The 24,835-nt window shown below is 36.3% G+C and overlaps 1 protein-coding gene across 2 annotated transcripts in view; it reads right to left on the bottom strand.

Annotated features, from left to right (window-relative positions):
- Positions 1–540: 540 nt before the first annotated feature.
- The window catches only part of LOC129923668 (placenta-specific gene 8 protein-like), a 46,071-nt gene continuing 21,776 nt past the window's right edge, over positions 541–24,835 (bottom strand). For both annotated transcript variants that reach the window (XM_056015742.1, XM_056015743.1), the window contains exons 3-5: positions 17,580–17,715; positions 9,954–10,093; positions 541–2,358 (exon numbers count right to left, since the gene is read on the bottom strand). In XM_056015742.1, the coding sequence (XP_055871717.1) occupies positions 2,233–2,358; positions 9,954–10,093; positions 17,580–17,715 (402 nt within the window). In that variant the 3' untranslated portion in view covers positions 541–2,232. The remainder of the gene's footprint in view (positions 2,359–9,953; positions 10,094–17,579; positions 17,716–24,835) is intronic.

The raw sequence follows: 24,835 nt of genomic DNA, 5'->3' as shown, positions 1-24,835 counted from the left end.
CATGCAAAGCACTTAGTTTAAGATACAGATATATGCAGGCTAAATGGGATGGTTGCCTGGTCGTGTGTTATGGGATCTAAACTTTGATTTTATGGTCCTGGAGTTTAACACTGCCCATCACCTTCACCCCACCATCCTGCGGAAAATTTGTGCCAGGATCTAATTATCTTCAAATCTTAAGGAACATCCAAAACATGTAAAACAAACAAGGTATAAATCAAAGATGAGACAACATACTATTATTGTTCATCCTCTGATAGGATGATATTCTAGAAAGGCAGAAAAAAAGATAATTAAGTGCCCAACAAATCGCTACAAGGCAGGTGAATAATGAAACATAAGGATTTATATATTCTCATGTCATTAATTGTTTTGAGAAAGAGTTAAAAAAAAATAAAAAAAAAATTGAAATATTTACTTCACTGCAAAATATATTTCTGCAATAATTTGAATCCTTGACCCCCCCCCCCCCCCCCCCCCAGCATGGCCTTAGGTTAATAAGCTCATTACATTTCAATTTGACAAACAACAAAAGACCTGTTTTAAAATAGATTTTTAATACGGGTATATAAAAAAAACAGAGATATAAGTTTTATGAAGCACATGTGATAAAAAAATGTATATATTTCAAAACAATAAATATCAAGGACGATCCAAAAATAACTTTGAAATGTAAGGCATTTAATGATTGTAAAGAATGTCTGAACAGCAAACAGAGTAGGTTATACATGGGGTAGAAAATGGAAAACAAAACTATATAAGTTTCAAATTATGAAATGGCAGTAGATATGGAGATATTTAAAAAGTGAACTATCTTTCATCATTCACTAATGAGTACAATTCTGTTGACAGTGAAGAGCAAAACTTTTACAGGTGTGCTAGGCAAAGAATCAATCAGGCTTTAATAAAATAGTCTACTTATTCTCCACTTTGTTAATACATCAAGTTCAGGTCTTGAAAACCTTGTGGGCAATGGAAGTAAAGTTATCCTGATTATGTAAATAATGGTTAACTAACTTTAAGGACAAATGTAAGTTATCTGCAGGAATTAATTGAACGCTTTAAATCAACAACTCCACTTTGCCAGAAGTAGAATAAATTTTTAAAATGCTCTATCTGGATATTTGGCATGACTTTTTAAAATATATAATTTGTAATTATGCAGTTTTCAAAGCCATTTCATAGTTTGGCACAATTTGCATAAAATGATTTTTTTTTTCATTTTGATTCATTACAATACAGAGAATTTAAAATTTACTGGTTCTATTCTATCTAGCAATGTTATCAAATGATATTGAACACAAAGCAGATTCAATGTGGAATTAGATACGCTTAATTATGGTAATTTAACATAAGTACTGACAACAATGGATCATGTAGTTGAGGCATTGGACTGCCTTGGGCTCATAGACTGAGCTTCAATATGAATTTCAACCACCCAATCCAAGTATCTAACAAGGATCTAAGCATAATCGTAAAGGGGAAAGGGGGGGGGGGGATTACGGCAATCATTTTTTATCTCCCCTTTTTCGTTTTCCCCCATATTATTCACAATTGTTAAGTTGCATTAGCTTTCAGGAATTACAAATACACAAAATTAAAAAAGTAGAATACTATTTCACATTTAAGAAAACAAAACATATTTCTTTCTATTATTATTGATATCTATGTATAAAAGCAATTAATAAGATCTGCTTTTGTTAAAGAGCTGTTTATAAAACAAAAATACTAGGACTACGTTGTGTGTGCTTACATAATTAATAATTTTTTAAACATAATAAAATGCTTCCAGGATAGGAAGGTGAAAGCATCACCTAATCCTATTTGTCTCCGTTGGGTTTCTTGTGGTACGATTCTAATTTAAGTAGCCTACTTAAAGGCCATTGATTATTTAATTTTCAAAACGTACAAAATATACATATTGAGAATACTCTTGGACTATTAAAGTAATTGCAAGCATCAGAGTTGGTCATTGTACTTGTTGGCGCTAACCAAAAATCTATAACTAGGCTTGAATTATAAGGCCCCTTACTTCTTATTTGACCCAAATATCAAAGTACTTCCATACACGCCAGTTCTAGATCTAATTCTAGTTTCTCTTTCAGCTATATGTATTTTTTAAAAAGTAATTGTAAACAGTCCTACAATTTTGTATATATTTTTTAAATGTCTAACTATCATCAGTTCTACAATTAAAAACAAAATACAAATCGTTCTACTTCTATTTTCCTTTTACATTCGGCTGTTTGTCATTACATAAGACTGTTGGGCTTTCACTGTCTTCACTTCTCTGGCCAACTGGCACAAGGAACAATAGCCACAGAAGCATTCCGTTAGGCAGTCGTTACAAATGGATCCCTTTGGGAAAAAAAATTAAGCAATATGATGATTACATTTAAAAAGGGGGAGGGGGGAATAAATGATTAAGACATAATTTGGAATAAAATCTAATTGAAACCTTAAATGTTCAAAATTGTTAAGACTGATTGACATTTACGTGTCATCTAGCTCTAGATCTGCTCCGGAAGTGATCGAAGTTGTCTTTTGATTTTGGTTTGTTTGTTTATATTAGGTTTTCTATTTGCCAGGAATGGAAAACTAATGAGCTTGTACTTATACAAGTCAAAACTCTCGTTGGTAATAAAGAAGAAACTCCTCATACTCCTCACTACTGTGGAGGGACGAAAGCTGAGATGGGCTGGTAACATTGTAAGACATGACTCAGTGTCAAAAGTCATCCTTCAATGTACAGGGGAGGGAGTACAAAGAAAGGATCGTCCACAGAAAAGTTGGACAACTTGAAAGAATGGACCGGCCTCAATTGATATTCTACGAAAACAGCTGGCCGGAAAGAGTGAAAGGATTTAGTTAATCAAACAGTCACAGCTGGGGGTTCAAAGCACGCATAATAAGGCTCCCTTAACAGGGCCGGCCTTAGATAATTGGAGGCCCTAGGCAAAGTGAATTTGGTGGCCCCAAATAAAATAGAAAAATAAAAATAAACACCACACAAATAAAAACAATTTCAATGGTTTGGTTGAAACAATCAATGCAGAAGGGTAAGGACATTTAATAAAACATCTCTTTGCATTCTCCGTTTCATGTTTTCGATGCACCAGATTCGAATTTACGTTTTGACCTATTTACCAAGAAGAAGCAACGAAGTTCTAACAGTTCGGAACAATTTGCTTATTGTTTTTAAAAAGATTAATTGAATTTAATTCAAGTGGTAGTCTACGAGTTAATTAGTCCAGTAGTTCGTGGAGCACATATTAAAGCCTTGCGGTAAACTAGATTAGAACAGTGTTTCCAAAACTTTTTCCTTATACGGAACACTTCGCATGTTCTGAAGTATTTACTGGAACATTTTGCTTTATTTTTTTTAGAGACGTTAATTAATTCATGTGGTGGCCTACTAGTTAATTAGTCCAGCAGTTCCCGGAACACATATTCAGGCCTCGCTGAACACTTAGGGATCCACGGGACTCAGTTTGGGAAACACTGGTTTAGACGATCGTGAAAGTCTCTATCAAATCATTGTATTTTTAGCTTGAAGACTGACATTTCATGATCGAAAGTTTGTCTTCTGCTTTTGAAATTCGTGTTTAAACCAGTTTTCTTATTGTGACATTCATTAATTATGGAATGTAGGTCACGAGCAAGTATCCTACCCCATTTGTTTATTGGACCGTTACGCTTCAGCCTAGACACGTTTTTTTTTTCCTCTCACATAACCTACATTTGTTCACCTAAGCTAAGGGCTTCGCATTTTTGATTAATTAATAATACGGAGATGAAATGTTCATTTGAACAAAACAAAAAAGCGAAAACTCTTATGTCTGAATCTTTAAAATTTAGTTTGCAACATACGCTAGTGATAAACAAAATCTAAAGGGTAATGTTTCTTTGGTGAACAGTTAACTAGCAGGGCAACGAACAACCGACTTTACTTTCTCAAACTAAAGTCAGGTACCCATTAGAGTTGGTTGGACTTTCAAAATCTCAATCTTCACCGAGATTCCAAATCCAGGACCCCAGTGTTATGGACTGTGTGTGTGTGTGTGTGTTTATACGTTGTCGGTGGGAAGAATTGTGATGCAACAGAGGTGGCATTGCCGTCGTTTGCTCTTAGTTAGGGGAGATGACTCCAGAACGAAAGACTGAAAGGTTATGTTGTTGTAATGAGGTAGATTTTATTAAAGAATATTATTACTAAAGTCTAATCTCATTTCATCTTGATTTTGTTTAAATTATAAATAAAGTGGTTATTTCGTTTGTTCACAAATGGAAGTTAAGTTCTTTGAAGTTTTATTAGTTAAGATAAATTACGCCTTCAATGGCTTAGTTGTCTACCAGCAGTTTGGTGCTACAAGTCAACGATCGGTAACAACACCCAGGTTCGAAAGCCAAGTGCTTAACCACTCAACCAATGTTTTTTTTTTTTTTTTTATCACTAAGACATGAATCCATTATTTGATATCATTAAAGAAGTTGTGGGGTGGGAAGTAAGCCAACCAAAAAATGTTGTGATTCTAAGCTGTTGTTTTAATTTTCGCATATGATTTGTATTTAAGAAATTTGGTAATCATGAATGTGAGCGTCAAAAATTATTTATCGCGACATTCCTTGTTGTCTCTTCCTGGCCAAAAACAAATCCAGATTTGTTTATCAAAAATAATTTTGGTATCATTAAGTGCTGCCAACTAGAAATGAGAAACACCCATTAACGTACAGATGTATTAATGTTAGACAAAATAATTTAGACCACAATAAAATAGTTCTTTTTTTTTAAAGGTTTATTGCAATCAATTTTTTGTGTGTGTGCTAAATAGATGTTACTTTTCATTGTCACTGAATTATGAATTATTAGAATCTCTGAGTAAATACTTTTTTTGTGTGAAGTAACCTACGTCTGTATTTTATAAGACAAGATCTGAATTGAGATTTTTTAAACATACTTTTATGAATTGCTAGACCAGATTCCATATTATTTTAAATAGTTTTTATTTTCATAAAGAGCATTTTTCATGCTTATAGCATGCTCAGAGCACTATGGTCCAATCTGTTTTCAGGATCACTAGGGGGTTGGGGGGGGGGAGGTATCCAGGGAAAATGTTTTCAGTAATGCTTTTAGTTGCTCAGTAAGCACAACAACTCTGATTGAGTCCGATGTTGAGAACCTCAAGCCTCTATATATGTAGCTATCACAAGCCCAAGTGTTTTATGTCTCTCACGCTTGCCATATAGCGATTTCTATTTATTTATTTCTCTTGCTGTATTTTATTGGTGGTGTATTTTGAAAGTAAACGATGTTAAAAAGGGTAATTAATTTATGTTTAAAAAAAGCTTATTATTATACAGTGAGAAGCATACGCCGATATTTTTCAGAGCCTGCCTTAGGTCACTGCAACCTATGCGACCGCAGTGAGCCACGCACTGTCATAGAACCCACTCTAATCCTAGGTGTAAATTATTAAAACGAAACCATTTTATAACTTAACAGATTTTCTGTGGTCTTCTGGTTTACAAGAAGCTCATGGAAGGTGACTTCTCACAATTTATGGAAAAAAAGATACTTGCGTGTGTAGGCCTACTGTAATAGTCCTGCCTTGTATTTGTTGATGGCTGTCGGACTTCGACACTCAGGAGGCAATGGGCAGAGGCGGCCTTAGCAGTGCGCGGGGCCCTGGGCGAGTGTCATATGCGGGGCCCTAAGCCGTAAGTGTAGGCTATATAGCCATACCACATCACATCACGCTAATGTCTCGTCCGCCTCTAATGCTGTAGGTCTTATTTTAGCTATAAAACATAGTACCATACGTATGTACTGTACTATTGGCCGTTTGACTACATTACATAATGTACTTTATGAAAGATTTTGCCTTAAAGTTTAATCAACGTAACTAATGATTAAGACATTTGTTCATGAACAATCAACAAACTACATAACAATATTTCTGCTAAACACTCTGAATGTTAAGATTATGGCGCCGCAAGAAGAGCGCAAAAGGTCGATTGTTGATGCGAATAATGTGTGCTTGGACTCCTTGGTGCTTTCCCTTCAATTTACACCTTTGTATTTGTATCCCTGGACACGACAATCGGCGATGTCCTGACCAACGTTCAACAGCGCAGCAAGAAGCGCCATGACAAACCCTTTCCTGTTAAGTTGTCAACACTAGGATACGTCCAAAAAACTCAATATAAGGGACATCAGCTCTTTGTGGCTAACATCAGGTGTGTAGTCAAGAATGACGGGAAAATATTTTGCAAGTTTGATTTTATCAATAATGTTCCCTTTTACTTCTGATGCCATAATGTTCATATGCTCGTTTTGAATCCTATGCCCGATGTAATGGCCGTGAGCCTCGGCGTTCTTAATTCTTCGAAGATGTACTTGCATGGTTGGGTCGACTTCGGCTATCACCGTTGTTCGTTTGTTTCTCTGTTCTCCCACGATATGCGGTGTTGTTTTCTTAAAGGTACTGTACAAGCGCTAGAATTTTTGTTAAGACTGCACGCTACAGCAGTTTTACTTTTCTAATTTTTCTTGCATCACGTTATTCGTTTTGCTACCATTTGACATTCTCAGAGCTAAATCCAGCCACAAAGTCACACACTTAACGGGATGTACAGAAACCTCGTGCTGCTGAAGTTTATGTCATGTTAAGAGCTAACATAGAAATAGTATTTGGTATTATAAAGATGCCTGGAAAGATTTCCAAAGATATTGAGTATATATGAGAACTGTTCTGGTTTTCGAAGCTGACAGTGTCAATGGAATCTCCAATCGCGGGGCCTGGGGAGGTTGTCCCACTTGCCACCCCCTAAGGCCGCTACTGGGCATAGGCGTAGCCAAGGGGGGGGGCAATAATGTTCCCTTTTTCTTCTGATTACATCAGGTACATAAGCTGTTTCGAAACTGTCACATCTTTGACATATGCTGATAACGCGAATGTTTATTTGTATAGCATTAGGGCCTCTTCTGACCTTGTTAGAATGTTCTTTGTGCAAACATTAAATAACTTTATCCTGATCAATTTTGTTGTTGCGTAGTGCCACTATGTTCACTGAGTAATTTGACCACAACACATATATTTAGAAGCAAGCATCGTCTCAACAGACAAAACGTTTAATAATCATAATAAAATAGTGCATAATAACTTGGCAACTCCAGCCATGTAAATACATCACTTAGAACCCATTTATATTACATCACGTATCTCTTACACAATACATACATACATCTCTTTACTCTCAGGAGTCCAAAAGGTAACTGAGGTTTTCATCCCGTGGTCAAATACAGACCAATTATTTCTTCGTAAATAAGGCACGAGATAGTCAAATGACTATTAACTCACTTCATGTCACATTGAATCTCAAACGCGTATGTGACAGAAACCTATGCCAGATGTTATGTTCTGGTGTCTGGGCTGTAAATTGTTTGATAGGTAATTTCGAGCCTTTCCTGTTTCGTGCAATCTTTAAACGCGCGAGGCGAGAGAGTTGTCATGTTTTTTACACCTTCAAATCAATTAACTTCTGATACGCAGCAACTTAGCATATAGTGATTTCCCTGAAATAAAGTTTATGAGGATAAGCTATATAATTGTAATACACTGGAATAAGCTAATCTGTAGTTCATGTCCGACCATGCACGCTTTATTATGGGCTTGCAATTCAAAATTCTGTAGCTCGTAGTCGTGACGATTGTTTTTATCATTTGCACATAATTATAGCTATCATTATATTTAGTAAAGGCCTAGAATATGATAAAATGTCATTTTCTTTTTTTCTCTGGAGGAAAAATTCTAGTCAGCTGTCAATTTGAGAAGATCTTTAAGTTGGATGGCTGCCTGGTCGTGCGGTTTGCGCGCTGGATTGTCGTTCAGATTTATCGATGGTCAAGGGTTCAAACCCTGCACGCTCCCATCCCCCGTCGTCGTGCGAGAGGTTTGGACTAGGAAGTAATTATCTTCAACTCTGAAGGAACATCCGAAACATGTTTTTAAAATAGTTAGGCCTACTATAAGTGAAACCAGACCAACTGCTTTATGTGTAATCAGTGCCTGCTTCTCGTGTGCTTCTGATGTGTGTTTTAATTGCAATCAATTATTCATCTGTTCTTGAACCAGTTTCCGTGTTGTACGTTGAAGTCTGTCCATCTTAGCATAAGTGGCCGCTCAAAAGCACACCAGCAGTCACATTAATGACATAATCAAAAACCAAACTGACCATGATTAGGAACACTTCAGGGATGGCATCTTGAGGAAGGCGAAACTATTGGCAGACAAACTAGGTAATGAATTAGTGCTGCCGATAATTTGTAGTCGACACTGGGATTATTAAAGAACACTTAGTATTGCTTTACAGTCCGTATCTGGATTCGTTAGTTTCTTCGTTAACGTCTCTCTTTTCAAGCAATACTAATGCTCAGTTCAACCTGTTTTGTTTACATCCTAAAACGATGCAAGAGCATGAAACAAGTAGGCCTATTTATCTTCTTATCTTATATCATACAGACGTTACGTCCTACGCGTCATGCATTTACAGTGACATTAATATCGCATAGGTGGGGGGGGGCGATGGGACTACACCAGTTCTTTTCTTTAATATGCTCGGGGGAAAAAATTGAAGCTACGACTTTGAGCCATAGGTGGTAACTTGCATCCCCCTGCAAAAAATCCTGCGGGCGCCCATGAACACCCAAAATATCTTGTCTATGAAATATACAATGAAATATGTCTTGATGTGAAATGAAATCTACATGTTCTTAGCAGCTTGTTGCCCAGATACTTAACTACTATTAAAGACGAGCACATCAATTTCAACACATAAAACTAGTCAATTACTTCATACAGACTTTTATAATTGCTTAAATTCTCACGTGACTTCTACTGTGACCTAATCACTTCTCTTTACATCGCTACTTTTCTAAAATCTTCTAACAACTCTCAGGTCGACCGACTACTAGCCTACTTAGTTACTAGACTTCTAACAACTCTCAGGTCGAGCGACTACTAGCCTACTTAATTACTAGACTTGGATTTCCTTCTACGTTTTTTTTTTTTACACGGCTACTACAGCTTGACTTTCTTCTTAAATGGCTTATATCCTTGCCGATTCTTTTATCCGTGGCTCAGTAGAAGCGGGTCACAATGTCATCTTTTCTAGCTCTATATTGGCCAAAATCACCTAAATATTAGAAACTACTACAGGATTACTATTTTACGAGTGACTCAAATACAACAGAACAAAACATAATATTGATCTTATATTAGATCTAGGCTATATAGACTTAACAAAAAAAAAAGCAAATTAACACAAAAAAAAAACAAGTTCAGCATATATTTGTGTTATTGCAACTTTATTAATATATTGTTAGAAAAAAAAAGAGTTTATATAGTTAATTATATAATTTACGCCTACAAACAAGCGTGCATCACCGGTTTAAGCAAGTGTAACAAAAAGAAAATCTCAGAATACTAAGTTGGCAACACCTCTGTGACATCATTGTAAACAAAATGGCAGCGTGCTGAGCAACCTTGACGTCGCTAATGCTTTTTGTTGATGTCATATAAATATAAAAGTTCTCTGTTTTACAAGAAAATCTTTTAAAAACACAATTTATATTTATTAATTGTATTTTTGTTTTAATTTTGAATTTTCGGCGAATCATTAATTTTTGACGCTCATCTTCATGATTACCAAAAATTTAATTTGATTTTAAAAAAAATGGATTTCCTGGTTCTCTTTTCTCTTCTTCCATTTTTTTTTTTTTTTTAGTTTCTTACTTTGTGTGGACACTTGTCAATCCTATTGTTTCTTTAAATAGGTAAAAAAGAAAAGTGTGATGTGAGAAGTGAACTAGGTCATGCTCCCTCCAATGTACCTTGAAGGATGACTTCAATCATCAATGAAAGAAAATAGATATAACTAGAGGGAATACTTACAGGTATCCTCTCCTGGGCTCTCATCTTCACCCTCATGGTCAATGTCGCGGCCGGGACACAGCAAGGCAAGCAGACGAACTCTTCCATGTCACTTGCAACCTTCATGGCCATACATGTGTAACAGAATGTGGTACATAGGCCTGGGAACAGATACAGGTGTAACAGAATGTGATACATAGGCCTGGGAACAGATACAGGTGTAACAGAACGTGGAACATAGGCCTGGGAACAGAGTCATTAGACTTAGATCGAGGTCAAGATAGATCTGGGAAGAATCATATTGGGTCTACATGCTCAACTTGATATTTGAATTAAATTATAATTCATTTTAGAAGCAGTAACCACTTACAACTCCACACCCCAATTGACACCTGGGAGTTTGGGGGTAACTCGATCTTTCCCTTCCCTGCACCCACGCACGCCAACCTTGTCCATCACTGAGATCAAGGCGTCCGTTGTGATTACTGCGAACTCAATGAGACATTAAACAAACAGGGCATCACGAACCGGGCGATCCCAGTATTTGTTTTTCATTGAACAGACCTGGTGGAGAGATTTTGTCAAAACAAATCGCAAGAGTTCTAAAGTGCCAATCAAGTCAATTCCATCAATCAGAGTTTGACGGAAAGGCACGCGGGTCATAAGCTTAAGGTCACGCTCCTCAATTGATTCTAAGGATGATTTTGAAAAATACAATAGAGAGACATACTTATAGAACACCTTGCTGGTCAAAACACAGGCCGTTAGGGTCATGAAATGAGGTCTTCATCAACTACAAACAAACGAAAAGAAAAAAAAAACTTAACTCTCCGATGTTTTTCTTTGCTATCAAGCCGGAAATGAACTCCACTGATGTAAAAACGCGAACAGTCTGGAAGGGGGTGCGGCCAGACAGGGCCGGACCTAGCAAGTGCGGGGCCTTATGCGAAATGGATTGCGCGGGGCCCAGTCTGAGTAGGGATAAAGATAATAATATAAAATTAAAGTCTTGTATTAGAAAATAAATTCGTCTTTGTACTTTATTCATTCTTTACTGAATACGAGCCTTGCGTGTAGCAAAGTCAACATTCTGTTTCCTACATAGATCTTAGATTTTAATAATTTCAGATTTCCAGGATTGTGTGTGTGTGTGTATATTTGGAATTCCAGGAGATTCAGTTATAATTAATTTAATAAATTACACGTAGAATTAGCGCAGGGCCTATGAAAGTGCGGGGCCCACTGCGGCCGCATAGGTTGCAGTGGCCTAGGGCAGGCCCTGTGGCTAGACTAAGATAATGAGCGTGATAAAGAAATGTTTTGGTAGTCGATCCCATGCTAAAAACAAGTGTATTCTTGATATCTACACGGGTGACTGTCTCACTAAGGTCACATGACACACATTTTGAGACCCAATGAAACGCCCTTACCAAAGACAGGCGCAGACGACGAAAAGAGAACTTAAATACACCCTCGTTGGACAACAGTGCGTCAAAATATGCAGGTGGTAACTAGGTCACACTCATCCTATATCTTCGGATACGAAGACAGTGCCTTATTAAATATACTCATTAGATCTAGAAGCCAGCCCAACATGCTTTTGTTTGCTAGAGAATGCTACAAACATTGGACCTTCACGGTGAAATAAATGGAATACTTTTATTAAGCTATCGTCTCTAGAAATGAAGCATGGGTACAAATTTATCGGCCACTGGCATACTCCCACGCCCTTTGTTTTTCACACATAGTCTTACTCCCACGCCCTTTGTTTTTCACACATAGTCTTACTCCCACGCCCTTTGTTTCTCACACATAGTCTTACTCCCACGCCCTTTGTTTCTCACACATAGTCTTACTCCCACGCCCTTTGTTTCTCACACATAGTCTTACTCCCACGCCCTTTGTTTCTCACACATAGTCTTACTCCCACGCCCTTTGTTTCTCACACATAGTCTTACTCCCACGCCCTTTGTTTCTCACACATAGTCTTACTCCCACGCCCTTTGTTTCTCACACATAGTCTTACTCCCACGCCCTTTGTTTCTCACACATAGTCTTACTCCCACGCCCTTTGTTCTTCACCCTCCAAAAAAAAAAAAATATTCGCTTCTATTTTAATGTTATCTTTTGGGACAGGGGGGGGGGAGTGGGTTCATTGGAAATCCCTGATCATTTTCAGTGCCATTGTACATTTATTAATGAGAGTAGGGACTTCGGCAGGCCTGTAATGGTAAATCAGCCAATGCACACACTTGTCTCCAGCAAATATTGACTGTCACATTGATTCCATCGAGCTCCATGCATGATTGAATTCCTGAGGAATCGATTTTGAGTAAGTGCCAGACATAGTTTTAGACCACAGTTTCTTGGTGTAGGAACAGGAGCAAAGTGGGTTGAATATTAAGTGCGACCCCCCACCCCCACCCACACCTGCTCCTTCCCAAATCTTTTTTTTTCTTCTTACGTTTCTTTAACTCCGAAACTATTTAAAAAAAAGAAAAAGCTTTTATCAACTCACTCTGTCTGTCTAGTAAAAAGTTTAAACATATTTATTTCTCCCACTCCCCATTCTCGGATCAAGTTGAAACTTTGTACAATTATTCAATCTCGATGACAACACACGAATCATTTTTAAAAAATTAATCAATTACAAGTAATTGCTTAATTTTGTTTTATTTACCAGAAAGGGGGCTAGATTCTACCACCTTGAGATAAATGGCAGTAGTTAGCGGTTCTTTCCCTTAAATAAGCCTTTCTTTTTAAGTACCCTTTTTCTTTTGCTTGTTCAAGTTCAAGTCTTTTTGGTTAACAGCGACCTATATATCTAATAAATGATAATTGACATTGGGTATGTTTAAATGAGTGTTAAAGAGTGTCGAGGGCCTAATCGAATGTTTTTACACGTGTGTAATGAGAACAGCTTCATCATTGAACTCTGAGTAAGGACATGAAAAGCTTAAATCATTCCTTTTAAAAACCACAGATTAAAGGATGTCTCTAGTTTCTACTATAGAGCTTATTAAGTCAAGGGCAAGTGGCTGCACCTATTTATCGAAGCGAAATTGGAGACTTGTCAAAAAAGTGGAATGCAACTGATATGAATGAAAAAAAAAGCTCAGAGAAGGGCGTCCGGAGCGTCTTTTACCCATGCGACCTTCTAGGGAACCTTCTTCGCATTTCAGAATCTCACCCCCTCCCTCGTGCGAAAGGCAATACTGACAAGCTCCATTTAAAGGTAGTGTGTCTAAGCTTTCATGCTGGGTAGGCATTTCTTAGCTAGCATATTAATGCACTACATTTCCATTTTGTTCTATGCCATGGAGGGGGAGGGGCAATGGGTACACAAAGAGAGAGAGTGAGAGAGAGATGAAGGTCTTCTTTCCCGTTTCTGAATCTCTAAAAATCCTTCTTTCTATCATCGCAGTGAGACATTCAGCACTAGGAATTAGTGTGGTCAAGTCAAGTCAATATGTTTCTTAAACCTTAGGTCAGTGGTAACTTTTCATGTGGGGGGGGGGGGAGGAAATACATTTCAAGCCCGTGTCTAGGACCACATCACCGCAAAAAATAAATTGTGAAGTACAAAATAAAGCAGAGCGTGTGCGTTAAGGAGAACGCAGATCGGATCTAAACAATTAAAATGTAAACAAAGAGCAGATCACTGTGATTAAAATGAGTATGACAAAAGTTTGTTCTGAAGCGATAATGTAGATATGCGACGTTGAAAAACGACACTACCACCATAAGCACATACACACAAACACGCGCTCACACACACGCATGTTGAGAGCTTGTCTGACAAAACGAACTGCTGTAAAAAACAATATTTACATTAGCGTCATCCTGACAGTTCAACATGACCTGAGTTTACTTAGCTCTTAAGCAACATGCAGTGTTTGTCTAGAGACATTTTCGTTTGTTAATTTATGCTTCTGCTTGGGATGATATATAGTGTGGGTCAAATGTTAGCCCGCATTCCTAATTGCTTTAGGCTAAATTCTTTTAAGACTATTTGGTGTTTTAAAAAAATGTTACGAGGTATGATGCAATTCAGAATTGTCAAATTTCGAAATATTTTAATTGGTAATATAAGTATGGAATATTTTGGTATAAAAACTTTTTTTTAGAAAACCTATATTCAAGTCACACTTTCGAGTAGTATCTTCCGGGTGGATAGGTGGACCCGATTCCTTAAGAAGGGCTATTACGATTTTCTTAAAAAAATTTGACTGTTAATGTATATCGTTGGTAAAAGAATTAATAGCTCATTAGCACGCAGGGAAAAAAATTATACGCTTTAATTTTTCAAAGTATAAATAGACATTATTTTAAATTTGGCTAGAGAACTAGAAAAAATATTTTTCTTGAACAAACCATGGACAAACTATAAGTCTTCGGGTATTTCCACATGGTATGCCCTATTCATTAAAATATTTTCTTGAACAAACTATAAGTCTTCGGGTATTTCCACATGGTATGCCCTATTCATTAAATATTTTCATAAATTAATGTTCAGGAACTCAGAAAAGGGGGGGGGGGGGTAAAAAAAAAATTCCAATCTAACATTCATTAGTTATTAAGACCAAAATTATCGCTCTCTACGAGTCTATAGTGTTACGATTTCTGTTTCTCTAGTGCCGACTTTGTGAATTTGTGATTGTATTTACAATGCAATGCTTATTTTTCCGTTCAGTTATAGTCAATGGCACAAAGAGAATGACCTGCCGGGGAAATAGTAAACGGCTAAAATACACGGAAGAAACTTCTAGACTTTTTTTTTTCTTTCTTTTAATGAACTTCTCTTCTAAACATTACTTCAATAGTTCATAATACCGCCCTTCTTGAAATGTATTCTCACAAACCACTGAAGTAATACATCTACAACGAAATAGTACTACATGTACTGATACATATACTGATACATATACTGATACATATACTGATACATATACTGATACATATACTGATACATATACTGATACATATACTGATACATATACTGATACATATACTGATACATATACTGATACATATACTGATACATACACTGATACATATACTGATACATACACTGATACATATACTGATACATATACTGATACATATACTGATACATATACTGATACATATACTGCTACATATACTGATACATATACTGATAGCCTACATATACTGATACATATACTGATACATATACTGATACATATACTGATACATATACTGATAGCCTACATATACTGATACATATACTGATACATATACTGATACATATACTGATACATATACTGATACATATACTGATACATATACTGATAGCCTACATATACTGATACATATACTGATACATATACTGATACATATACTGATACATATACTGATACATATACTGATACATATACTGATACATATACTGATACATATACTGATACATATACTGATAGCCTACATATACTGGTACATATACTGATACATATACTGATACATATACTGATACAAATGAACAGATGAGCTTTTCTATCTTTTCTATCTTCTTAACTAGTTCTCACTTTCACACTTTCACTAATAATTGACTTTATATATATATATATATATACTTATATATATATATATATATATATATATATATATATATATACTTATATCAGCGGTTCTCAACCTTTAATGCCTGGCGACCCCTTTCTACAATCCCCCACTCTGCCGCGACCCCCCCCCCCCACACACACACACATACATAGAAGAGTAGACAATAACAATCCATATTTTCGATGGTCTTAGGCGACCCCTGGCAAATCCTCAATCGACCCTAAGGGAGTCGCGACCACAGGTTGAGAAACCCTGACTTATATGCTATTTATGGTCTATTTATATCACCACATTGACTTCAAAAGATCAAGGATGCACAATAATTTCCTTATTTCCTCGACTAACTCTTTAAATCGTCTTTTCTTCTATCAAATCGTAGAAACTTCTGTCCCAAATATTTCTCTTATCTATCAACTTCTAGAGACTGACGTATGCGACTTTTTTTTCCCTAATCCTTCTCTGATTGGTTAATAATAATTAACACGAGTTTAATTCTGTGAACTTGCTTTGACCTAACTATTTCTAGAAAGAAGTAGAATGAGGTCGCAGTATCGATTTGTGACAATAGCCTATAAGATGTAGAAACGAGGTATTGTCTTTAAAATTAAAAATGTTTATGTTTTATTGTTTTTTAAATTTTTTTTTTTCAACGCAAGGATTGAGAAAACTAACTTGAACGTTATTGGAAACCCGCTCATTTGGAGATGGTGAACCTTTAGTTTAGTGGAGATGGTGAACCTTTAGTTGAGTGGAGATGGTGAACCTTTAGTTGAGTGGAGATGGTGAACCTTTAGTTGAGTGGAGATAGTGAACCTCCAGTTTAGTTGAGTCAAGCCAAAAAGTCAAAGATAACATAATAGAATAAAAATAGGAAAACTAGACAGTAATAAAAGCAACAAAATTCCACTCTCTCTCTCTCTATCTTTTTCTCTCTCTCTCTCTCTCTCTCTCTCTCTTGTGTGCGTGTGTGTGGTCTAGCTCGGTTTCACATTAACAACCTCCTATCAACGCTTCGTCAGGTTACCCATGTATTGTCACATCAAAACCCTCAATCAGCCCCCCCCCCTCGCACCCTCTCATTACCCATGTACTGTATCATCACTACCATTTATCAAAGTCTTGTTTCATTACCCATGTACTGTATCATCGCTACCATTTATCAACATCCTGTATCGTTACCCATGTACTGTATCATCACTACCATTTATCAAAGTCTTGTTTCATTACCCATGTACTGTATCATCGCTACCATTTATCAACATCCTGTATCGTTACCCATGTACTGTATCATCACTACCATTTATCAAAGTCTTGTTTCATTACCCATGTACTGTATCATCACTACCATCTATCAAAGTCTTGTTTCATTACCCATGTACTGTATCATCGCTACCATTTATCAAGTCTTGTTTCATTACCCATGTACTGTATCATTACTACCATTTATCAACATCCTGTATCGTTACCCATGTACTGTATCATCGGTACCATTTATCAAAGTCTTGTTTCATTACCCATGTACTGTATCATCACTACCATTTATCAAAGTCTTGTTTCATTACCCATGTACTGTATCATTACTACCATTTATCATCATCCTGTATCGTTACCCATGTACTGTATCATCGCTACCATTTATCAAAGTATAGTTTCATTACCCATGTACTGTATCATTACTACCATTTATCAACATCTTGTGTCATTACCCATGTACTGTATTATCACTACCATCTATCAACATCTTGTGTCATTACCCATGTACTGTATCATCACTACCATCTATCAACATCTTGTGTCATTACCCATGTACTGTATTATCACTACCATCTATCAACATCTTGTTTCATTACCCATGTACTGTATCATCACTACCATCTATCAACATCTTGTTTCATTACCCATGTACTGTATCATCGCTACCAACTATCAACATCTTGTTTCATTACCAATGTACTGTATAATCCCTACCATCTATCAAGTAGGAAGCAGGAAGAACTTGAAACGAATTAATTGTTAAAGAACTCCACCGTCCCACTATTGGCTCCATGTACATACTATACTTACAGACTGGTATGTCACTGCAACAGTCAAACAGGCCAGTTGTCCATGGTCTTGTATGGACCACGTGACCTTGCTGCTGCTGGACGATGATGGTGTTACTTGTGTGTTGTTGCTGCCCAGGCTGTGTTATGATTGGTTGCTATAAATAGAAAGTGAACTTGGTAAGAATAGTAACTATTATTTCCATTTTTCATTTCCAATACATAACAGATGTTTCCTAAAATGAAAATAATTAGGTCATTCTAGCATCTAAGTTTTAACCTAGCCTTGCCTATCAATTAGAGTCTTCCACTGTCATTGGTTAAACTCGCTGAGGGAACATTATTGACATCATGGGGCATTTCAAATGAATCTTTCTGTGCCCAATAATTTATGGTGGGTTATGGGTAGTGCGCGAAGCTTGGGCTATGACGTAATACACTTCATTTCTGAAGGAACTTCTGATGGTTTTAAAACGAACAATAAAAAGAGGGCATTAAGGAACCACAATAGTATTAAGGGGAGACTATTATTATTATAGTATTATTTGTTTACCCCGATAGCAAAGACTTCGGCTCCATAAAGGCCCCAGCCGAGCTAAACAATACTAATTCTGTGGGGTTCATTCGGGGGGGGGGGGAGGTGAACGATGGCCCAAACGATTGCCCAATCTTGAATGTCGACACGATGGCCCATATCCTAAAAAACGACGCATGTTTGAGGAATACTCCTAGGTTTATTATCTACACCCACAGTCCTGATTCAATGTAATTTCTACACTAGTTTAAACCACTTTCATATCATTGAAATGTGTTTTCGACCCACTTTTCCTATGCCACCACGCCCCCCCCCCCCGTACTTGCAATATCTCCCACAGTGCCCTTTCTCTCTGTATGTCCTTTCTCCCTGCCTGCAGCCCACAATAGTTTTAATTCAGCCAAGGTGCGTGTTTTCTGCGTCTTACGCTTCAGCGATTTCTGTATTTTCGCATAACATATTTTCAAGTCTAGAAAATATTATCTATATGAACCTACCACGCCTGGAAAGGGAGATAAATGCACTAACCCGCCGTTTCTAGACCTTGTTTCCTTACCACCCACTGATCAAATGAAGAATAAATTTAACACCCGTCTACTGCGGCTTTCCAACTATTCAGTTATTGTTGTTGTTGGTGGTGGTGGTGTCATTTGAGCATGAAGTGACATTGTAAAACATTCGATTTCTTACCTATTCGGTTCTCCATTCGTTCTCCGTTCTTTCTCCATTCGTTCTTCATTCGTTCTTCGTTCGTTCTCCATTCGTTCTCCATTCGTTCTTCATTCGTTCTTCATTCGTTCTTCATTCGTTCTTCATTCGTTCTTCATTCATTCTTCATTCTTTCTCCATTCGTTCTTCATTCGTTCTTCATTCGTTCTTCATTCGTTCTTCATTCGTTCTTCATTCATTCTTCATTCGTTCTTCATTCGTTCTTTATTCGTTCTTCATTCGTTCTTCATTCGTTCTTCATTCGTTCTCCGTTCTTTCTCCATTCGTTCTTCATTCGTTCTTCATTCGTTCTCCATTCGTTCTTCATTCGTTCTTCATTCGTTCTTCATTCGTTCTCCATTCGTTCTTCATTCGTTCTTCATTCATTCTTCATTCGTTCTTCATTCGTTCTTCATTCGTTCTTCATTCGTTCTTCATTCATTCTTCATTCGTTCTTCATTCGTTCTTCATTCGTTCTTCATTCGTTCTTCATTCATTCTTCATTCGTTCTTCATTCGTTCTTCATTCATTCTTCATTCGTTCTTCATTCATTCTTCATTCGTTCTTCATTCGTTCTTCATTCGTTCTCCTTTCGTTCTTCATTCGTTCTTCATTCGTTCTTCATTCGTTCTCCTTTCGTTCTTCATTCGTTCTTCATTCGTTCTTCATTCGTTCTTCGTTCGTTCTTCATTCGTTCTTCATTCATTCTTCATTCGTTCTTCATTCGTTCTTCATTCGCTACGAGCGTTAGACTGAGATCTTATTTCTTAGAGCACTAATAATGAATCTCATTTTCTGCTGGGAAGAGGACTCTGTTAATATTACATTCTCTTACCTTATCTTAAAAATTACTGACGTTTCTTCAAAAGAGAAGACGAATTACGTCCTACGCGTATCCGTGTATTAATCTAGTGTTGTACGCCAATTAGAGACTTAAACTCTACTTAGTCATTGGTTTTTATGGCTGAATCAGGCAACCCGCTCCATGCTGTAGTAGCATTAGGGAAGAGGAAACGCTTATTTGTTCTATAATATGAAATGGCATAGTGGTTAGTGTGTTGGCTTGTGGAGGCTTTAGCCCTCTAGTTCGAATACAGATCGTTCATCTTTTTTTTAATAAATGCATTTAAAAAGCGATCACCCTGTCACACCCGTCTTTCTTCCCCACCCCTTTCCAACTAGTCCAGACAAGTGATAGGATCATAGCTTATTCAGAAATCTAACAGCTTGAAATAGGGCTAAACAAAAACATTTGGTAAAAATATTTGTAATCGCACAGATTTATTGGAGACCCTAGCGGCTGCCTACTTTGCCTATGCCTAAAGCCGGCACTGATTTCATGTTTGATTACCCTTATAAGACTAGCGTCGTGCATTGTTTTTCTTCTCGGTGCGAGCTTCATTTTGCCTCATCTCTCCTATGCGAACTATTTCATAATGCCAAACACTGAAACATGTTTTTTTATTGTGTGTAAATAAACCTTTGGTATTTATCTTTAAATCTAAGGTGTGTACATTTTGTCAGATCACCGTAGAGCGAGATTTGATCTGCGACTATTTGTTTTACGTGTCCTTTTCATCCAAGACACCTTTCACTAAGGATGTCATTTTGTTTATATAGGTACGTGCTAAAACTGAATAGCCACGAATGTGTCGCCGTGTCTTACTGTCGAATATCGCTTTAGGCAAAAGTTTTCAATTTTACTATTGTAACTACTTACTGTTGGGTATCGCTTCAGGCAAAGTTTTCAATTTTACTATTGTAACTACTTACTGTTGGGTATCGCTTCAGGCAAAGTTTTCAATTTTACTATTGTAACTACTTACTGTTGGGTATCGCTTTAAAAAAATGTTTGTAAAATGTTTTTACATGTTTCGGATGTTCCTTCAGAGTCGAAGATAATTACTTCCTAGTCCTAACCTCCCGCAGGACGACGGGGGATGGGAGCGGGCAGGGTTTGAACCCTGGACCATCGATAAATCTGAACGACAGTCCAGCGCGCAAACCGCACGACCAGGCAGCCATCAAAGGCAAAGTTTTCAATTTTACTATTGTAACTAAATTGTGTTGCTCTTGAGTCGCCATGTCTCCGTTGATGTAGATAAGCTATTAGATCTAGCATAAGACTTGGCCAACAAGCCAAGTTTTTATTTGTTTGTTTTAATTATCATCTGGATCTAATAAAAACAAGTTATTCAGTTATTAACTGAAGCTATAGTCTGTTGCTAATGATTGAAGCGTACAGCAGAAGATTGATCTCATGTTCCTAATGGTTAAAACATATAAACTCAATATGTGTCATTAATTACACGAACTTTACTGCGTCAACTAAGACACCCCCAACCTCTTTAAACAATACCTTTATTTAATTAGTAACTTCCTGGAAGCTTCAAAAACCTGGGTGGGTGCTGGGTGGATACGGATCTCAAAAACGGCTCTAATTTCCTACAACTTTAACAGTCGATGCATATCGCCGAGAATTACTAACTCTAATTTGACTGTTCTAATTTTTTAAAGTAAAAAAAAATATTTACAAATTTAAATTTGACGAGAGAACAAAAAAATATTTATATTGAACGGACTACACGCCTTCCGATATTCCCGCATCATGCCCAACCCTGCCTCCCGATAATCATCAGTATACAAATATATTTATGTACACTTTATTCAAAAGCAGGATTCAATAGCTCTGTTCTAATTTGAACTGGACACTAAATGAGGCGGAAACATTGTTCTTGAAGAATAAAAGTAAAAACTTCTTTTCTGGAGGAGTAGCCCCAGCCCAGAGAAAGTCGACGTGGCTATCCACAAGCAGCCATACAATGCCGACCACACCCTTCAAGCCTGTATTTATAAATTATTATAAGCACGGTCTTGAGATCTGCCCAAAGTTGCCCACCAGGAAGGTAAGCTCTATTGAGAACTGGCTGTGCTGGTAAATCTTAGATATACATAAGTTCTTTGACCCCCCCCCCTTTTCCCCACGCCTACGTTGCTGAAGAAAAAAAAAAGAAAAAATTAATGCTTGAAATGTAGCCCCTTAAGGTACTTATTAGTACTGTGTTTGAGGTCACGCCTTCTGTCCTACTTCGATCACCGGCTAGCCTAAGTACTTTGAATACTGGGGAATGCCATTCAATTCGTGTCTCACATTTGGGACAAGGTGTGCCTAGAAACATGGGCATATATATCTTAAATGTAAATATAGCATTTATATATACATGTATATAATATATATTGTGTATTAATAACATCTTTGCCGGCATTTCACAATGTCTGAGGATTGCGCAATAGCTTTCGTTAGTAGTCACATGACCTACATTTTTTTTTTACCACCCAAGTTAACAAACAATTATTCGGTATTTAAAAAATGTCAGGAATTCATAATTTCCTTACCAAATATTTTTAACCTACATCGTTTTGCTCTAGCAAGAAAATGAATAGTTAATCTATATTATAAAGTAGAATGTGAGGGGTATGTATGTATGTATGTATGTATGTTACTTATAGACATCAAAACCGCTTGACCAATCTTGATAAAACTAGGCAGGAATGTTCCTTGGGTACCAACTTAGACCTTAGTGAATGTATTGTAGCCCTAAAACAAATGTAAGACCCTCAAAAAAAATAAAGTTGTCCGACTCTATTACAGCTATAGTATTTTATGGATCTAGGCCATGTCTACAATGTTGACATGAGAAAAGATAGAAAGGATTTAGACCTAGATCTAATTTTAAGAAATACACTTTGCGCAGATAGTTTTTTACTTTGACACATGAAAATACAAAAGAAGATCCATTGATTTCATTATATAATAAAATTAACCTTCAATTTTGTGTTTCAAAAGCATTTTTTACATTAATTAGTTCCTTATATCTGTGATTACAGATTTCCTGACGAACATTCTTTCATTAGACAATTCAGTAATGAATCGCGTACTAAATATTAATTCGTTTAATTGTTTACTTTATAATCCCATCCCTAGATCTAAAACTCTAATTCAACTCTAAGATGATAAAACTTCTCTTCACACAGATAGTTTTATACTTTAACACATAAACATATTAATTAAAGTCCATTCATTTCATATTTTGATCAAATAAACATTCAAATTTGGTTTTCTAAAGCTACATTCGTTTACGAAAGCTGCGAAGCCGAGTTAAAGGCCTAGATCTATATTCATTCATGAATCGCGTACTAAAAATTATTTCGTTTTATTGTTACTTTATAATCCCATTCATTTAACAAAGCTATCGCTCTTTTCGTTTTTAATAGATAAGAATGTATCGACTTCGGGTAAACCCATTTTCGCAAACCTAATTTTATTTTCGTAGCGAAAGAGAAATAACGTGAAAGGATCATTAGCTACGTTTAACATACATCTAAATCCAATCCACTAGATTATCCAAAAGCATTTTTTACATAAATTAGTTCCTGATATCTACAGATTTCCTGGCAAACATTCTTTCATTAGACATTACCAAATGGTTACACATTAACACATCTCTCTTCTGAGGTCTGAGTCTATTCCTAGGCCTAGGTCTAAAACTCTTACTGAACTCTAAGATGATAAAACTTCTTTTCGCAAAGATAGTTTTATGCTTTAACACATAAACATACTAATTATTGTCCATTCATTTGATATTTTAATCAAATTAACATTCAAATTTGTTTTTCTAAAGCATTTCTAATGCATTCGTTCGCTGTTCGCTAAAGCTGCGTAGCCGTGTTGAGATAGGCCTATATTCATTCATGAAAAAAAGTTCACGCATGCGCAGCACAGAACTCTAAATTAGTGTAGATTTAGATCTACGTCTACCTCAAGATATACTTTATACTTTATACACATGAACATACAAAATTTAGTATATTCATCTCAAATTTTAATCAAATATATGTAGGCCTTCAAGCAAATGTTTTAATTTGAAAAAAAAAATGGATTTAATTAAGCCTATTAGCTATTTTGATTTGATAGCTTCATTCACACTATTTTTACATTGACACATTCGCTTTACTTATTACATTATTATTTCGTTTAATTGTTTACAAAACACTCTCAGTGACTATATCAACAGTAATGCGCAAATAAAGACCCGCGGGTCGCGGGTAACATATGTCTAGTATATTATAAAATAAGGTGTTTAAATAATGAGGCGTTTCTTTTTAATAGCGGTTCCTGTAAGGCGATAAAGCCGCATTTAGTTTTGTGTCTGTCCGTCTGTCACGTTTAAATCTCAAAAATTATAAGAGCTCATGATAATCTGATTTTATCATCTTTGGTGGCTTGTAAAATATAAATGTAATGACTACCTTTTTTTTTTGTTCTGAGAGAAAACTGTTTTATTTTTAAAATGACTTTTGCAAGAATTTTAATTTTGAAAATAATACATCTCTTTTAAAGCAATGCTTAAATGTATGAAAGATTATATTAAAAAGAAACAATTAGTTTCCACTTTTTTTAATCACATCTATGCTAAGTTTTACTAATAGTGAATATAATATTATGACAATATGCGTATGTTTCTTTATTTGATAATATTATGACAATACGTGTATCTTTCTTATTTGTGTATGACCTACTATGAATCAACAAAGAATGTTGTTTTTTTTTAAATAATAACGCAAGTTTTATGTGTGATATTCTTTCTGAAAACTTTGAAGCTTGTTAATCAACCTGAATTGCGGACCTTTGGGCCGCTTGAGCTTATGTGCTAACACAGACTTTTAGTAATTTGTTTTCTATTACAATTTCTTTATTAATTGATAAATCTGTGTTGGGGGGGGGGGGGGTGTTTAGAATTTTTTTTTGGGGGGGGGGGTAGAAAACTCTGGATAGTGTTTTTCATTTTGCGACACGAGTAATTGTCCTTGGGCAACACCTGCCCATATAACAGAGAATGAGCGGCAAGTGAAATCTAGCTCTGTGACTTGTTTAGTTGTAGAGAGACAATAGCTGTGATTAGCAGTTGTTCAGAAATGACAGTTAACCATGATTTAATGTCAATGACATTTCAATGGTATTTTGTAATTTTCAG

This window comes from Biomphalaria glabrata, chromosome 17 (genome assembly GCF_947242115.1).
Source record: "Biomphalaria glabrata chromosome 17, xgBioGlab47.1, whole genome shotgun sequence".
Classification (NCBI taxonomy): domain Eukaryota; kingdom Metazoa; phylum Mollusca; class Gastropoda; family Planorbidae; genus Biomphalaria; species Biomphalaria glabrata.
This window is presented reverse-complemented; position numbering and strand designations above follow the sequence as displayed.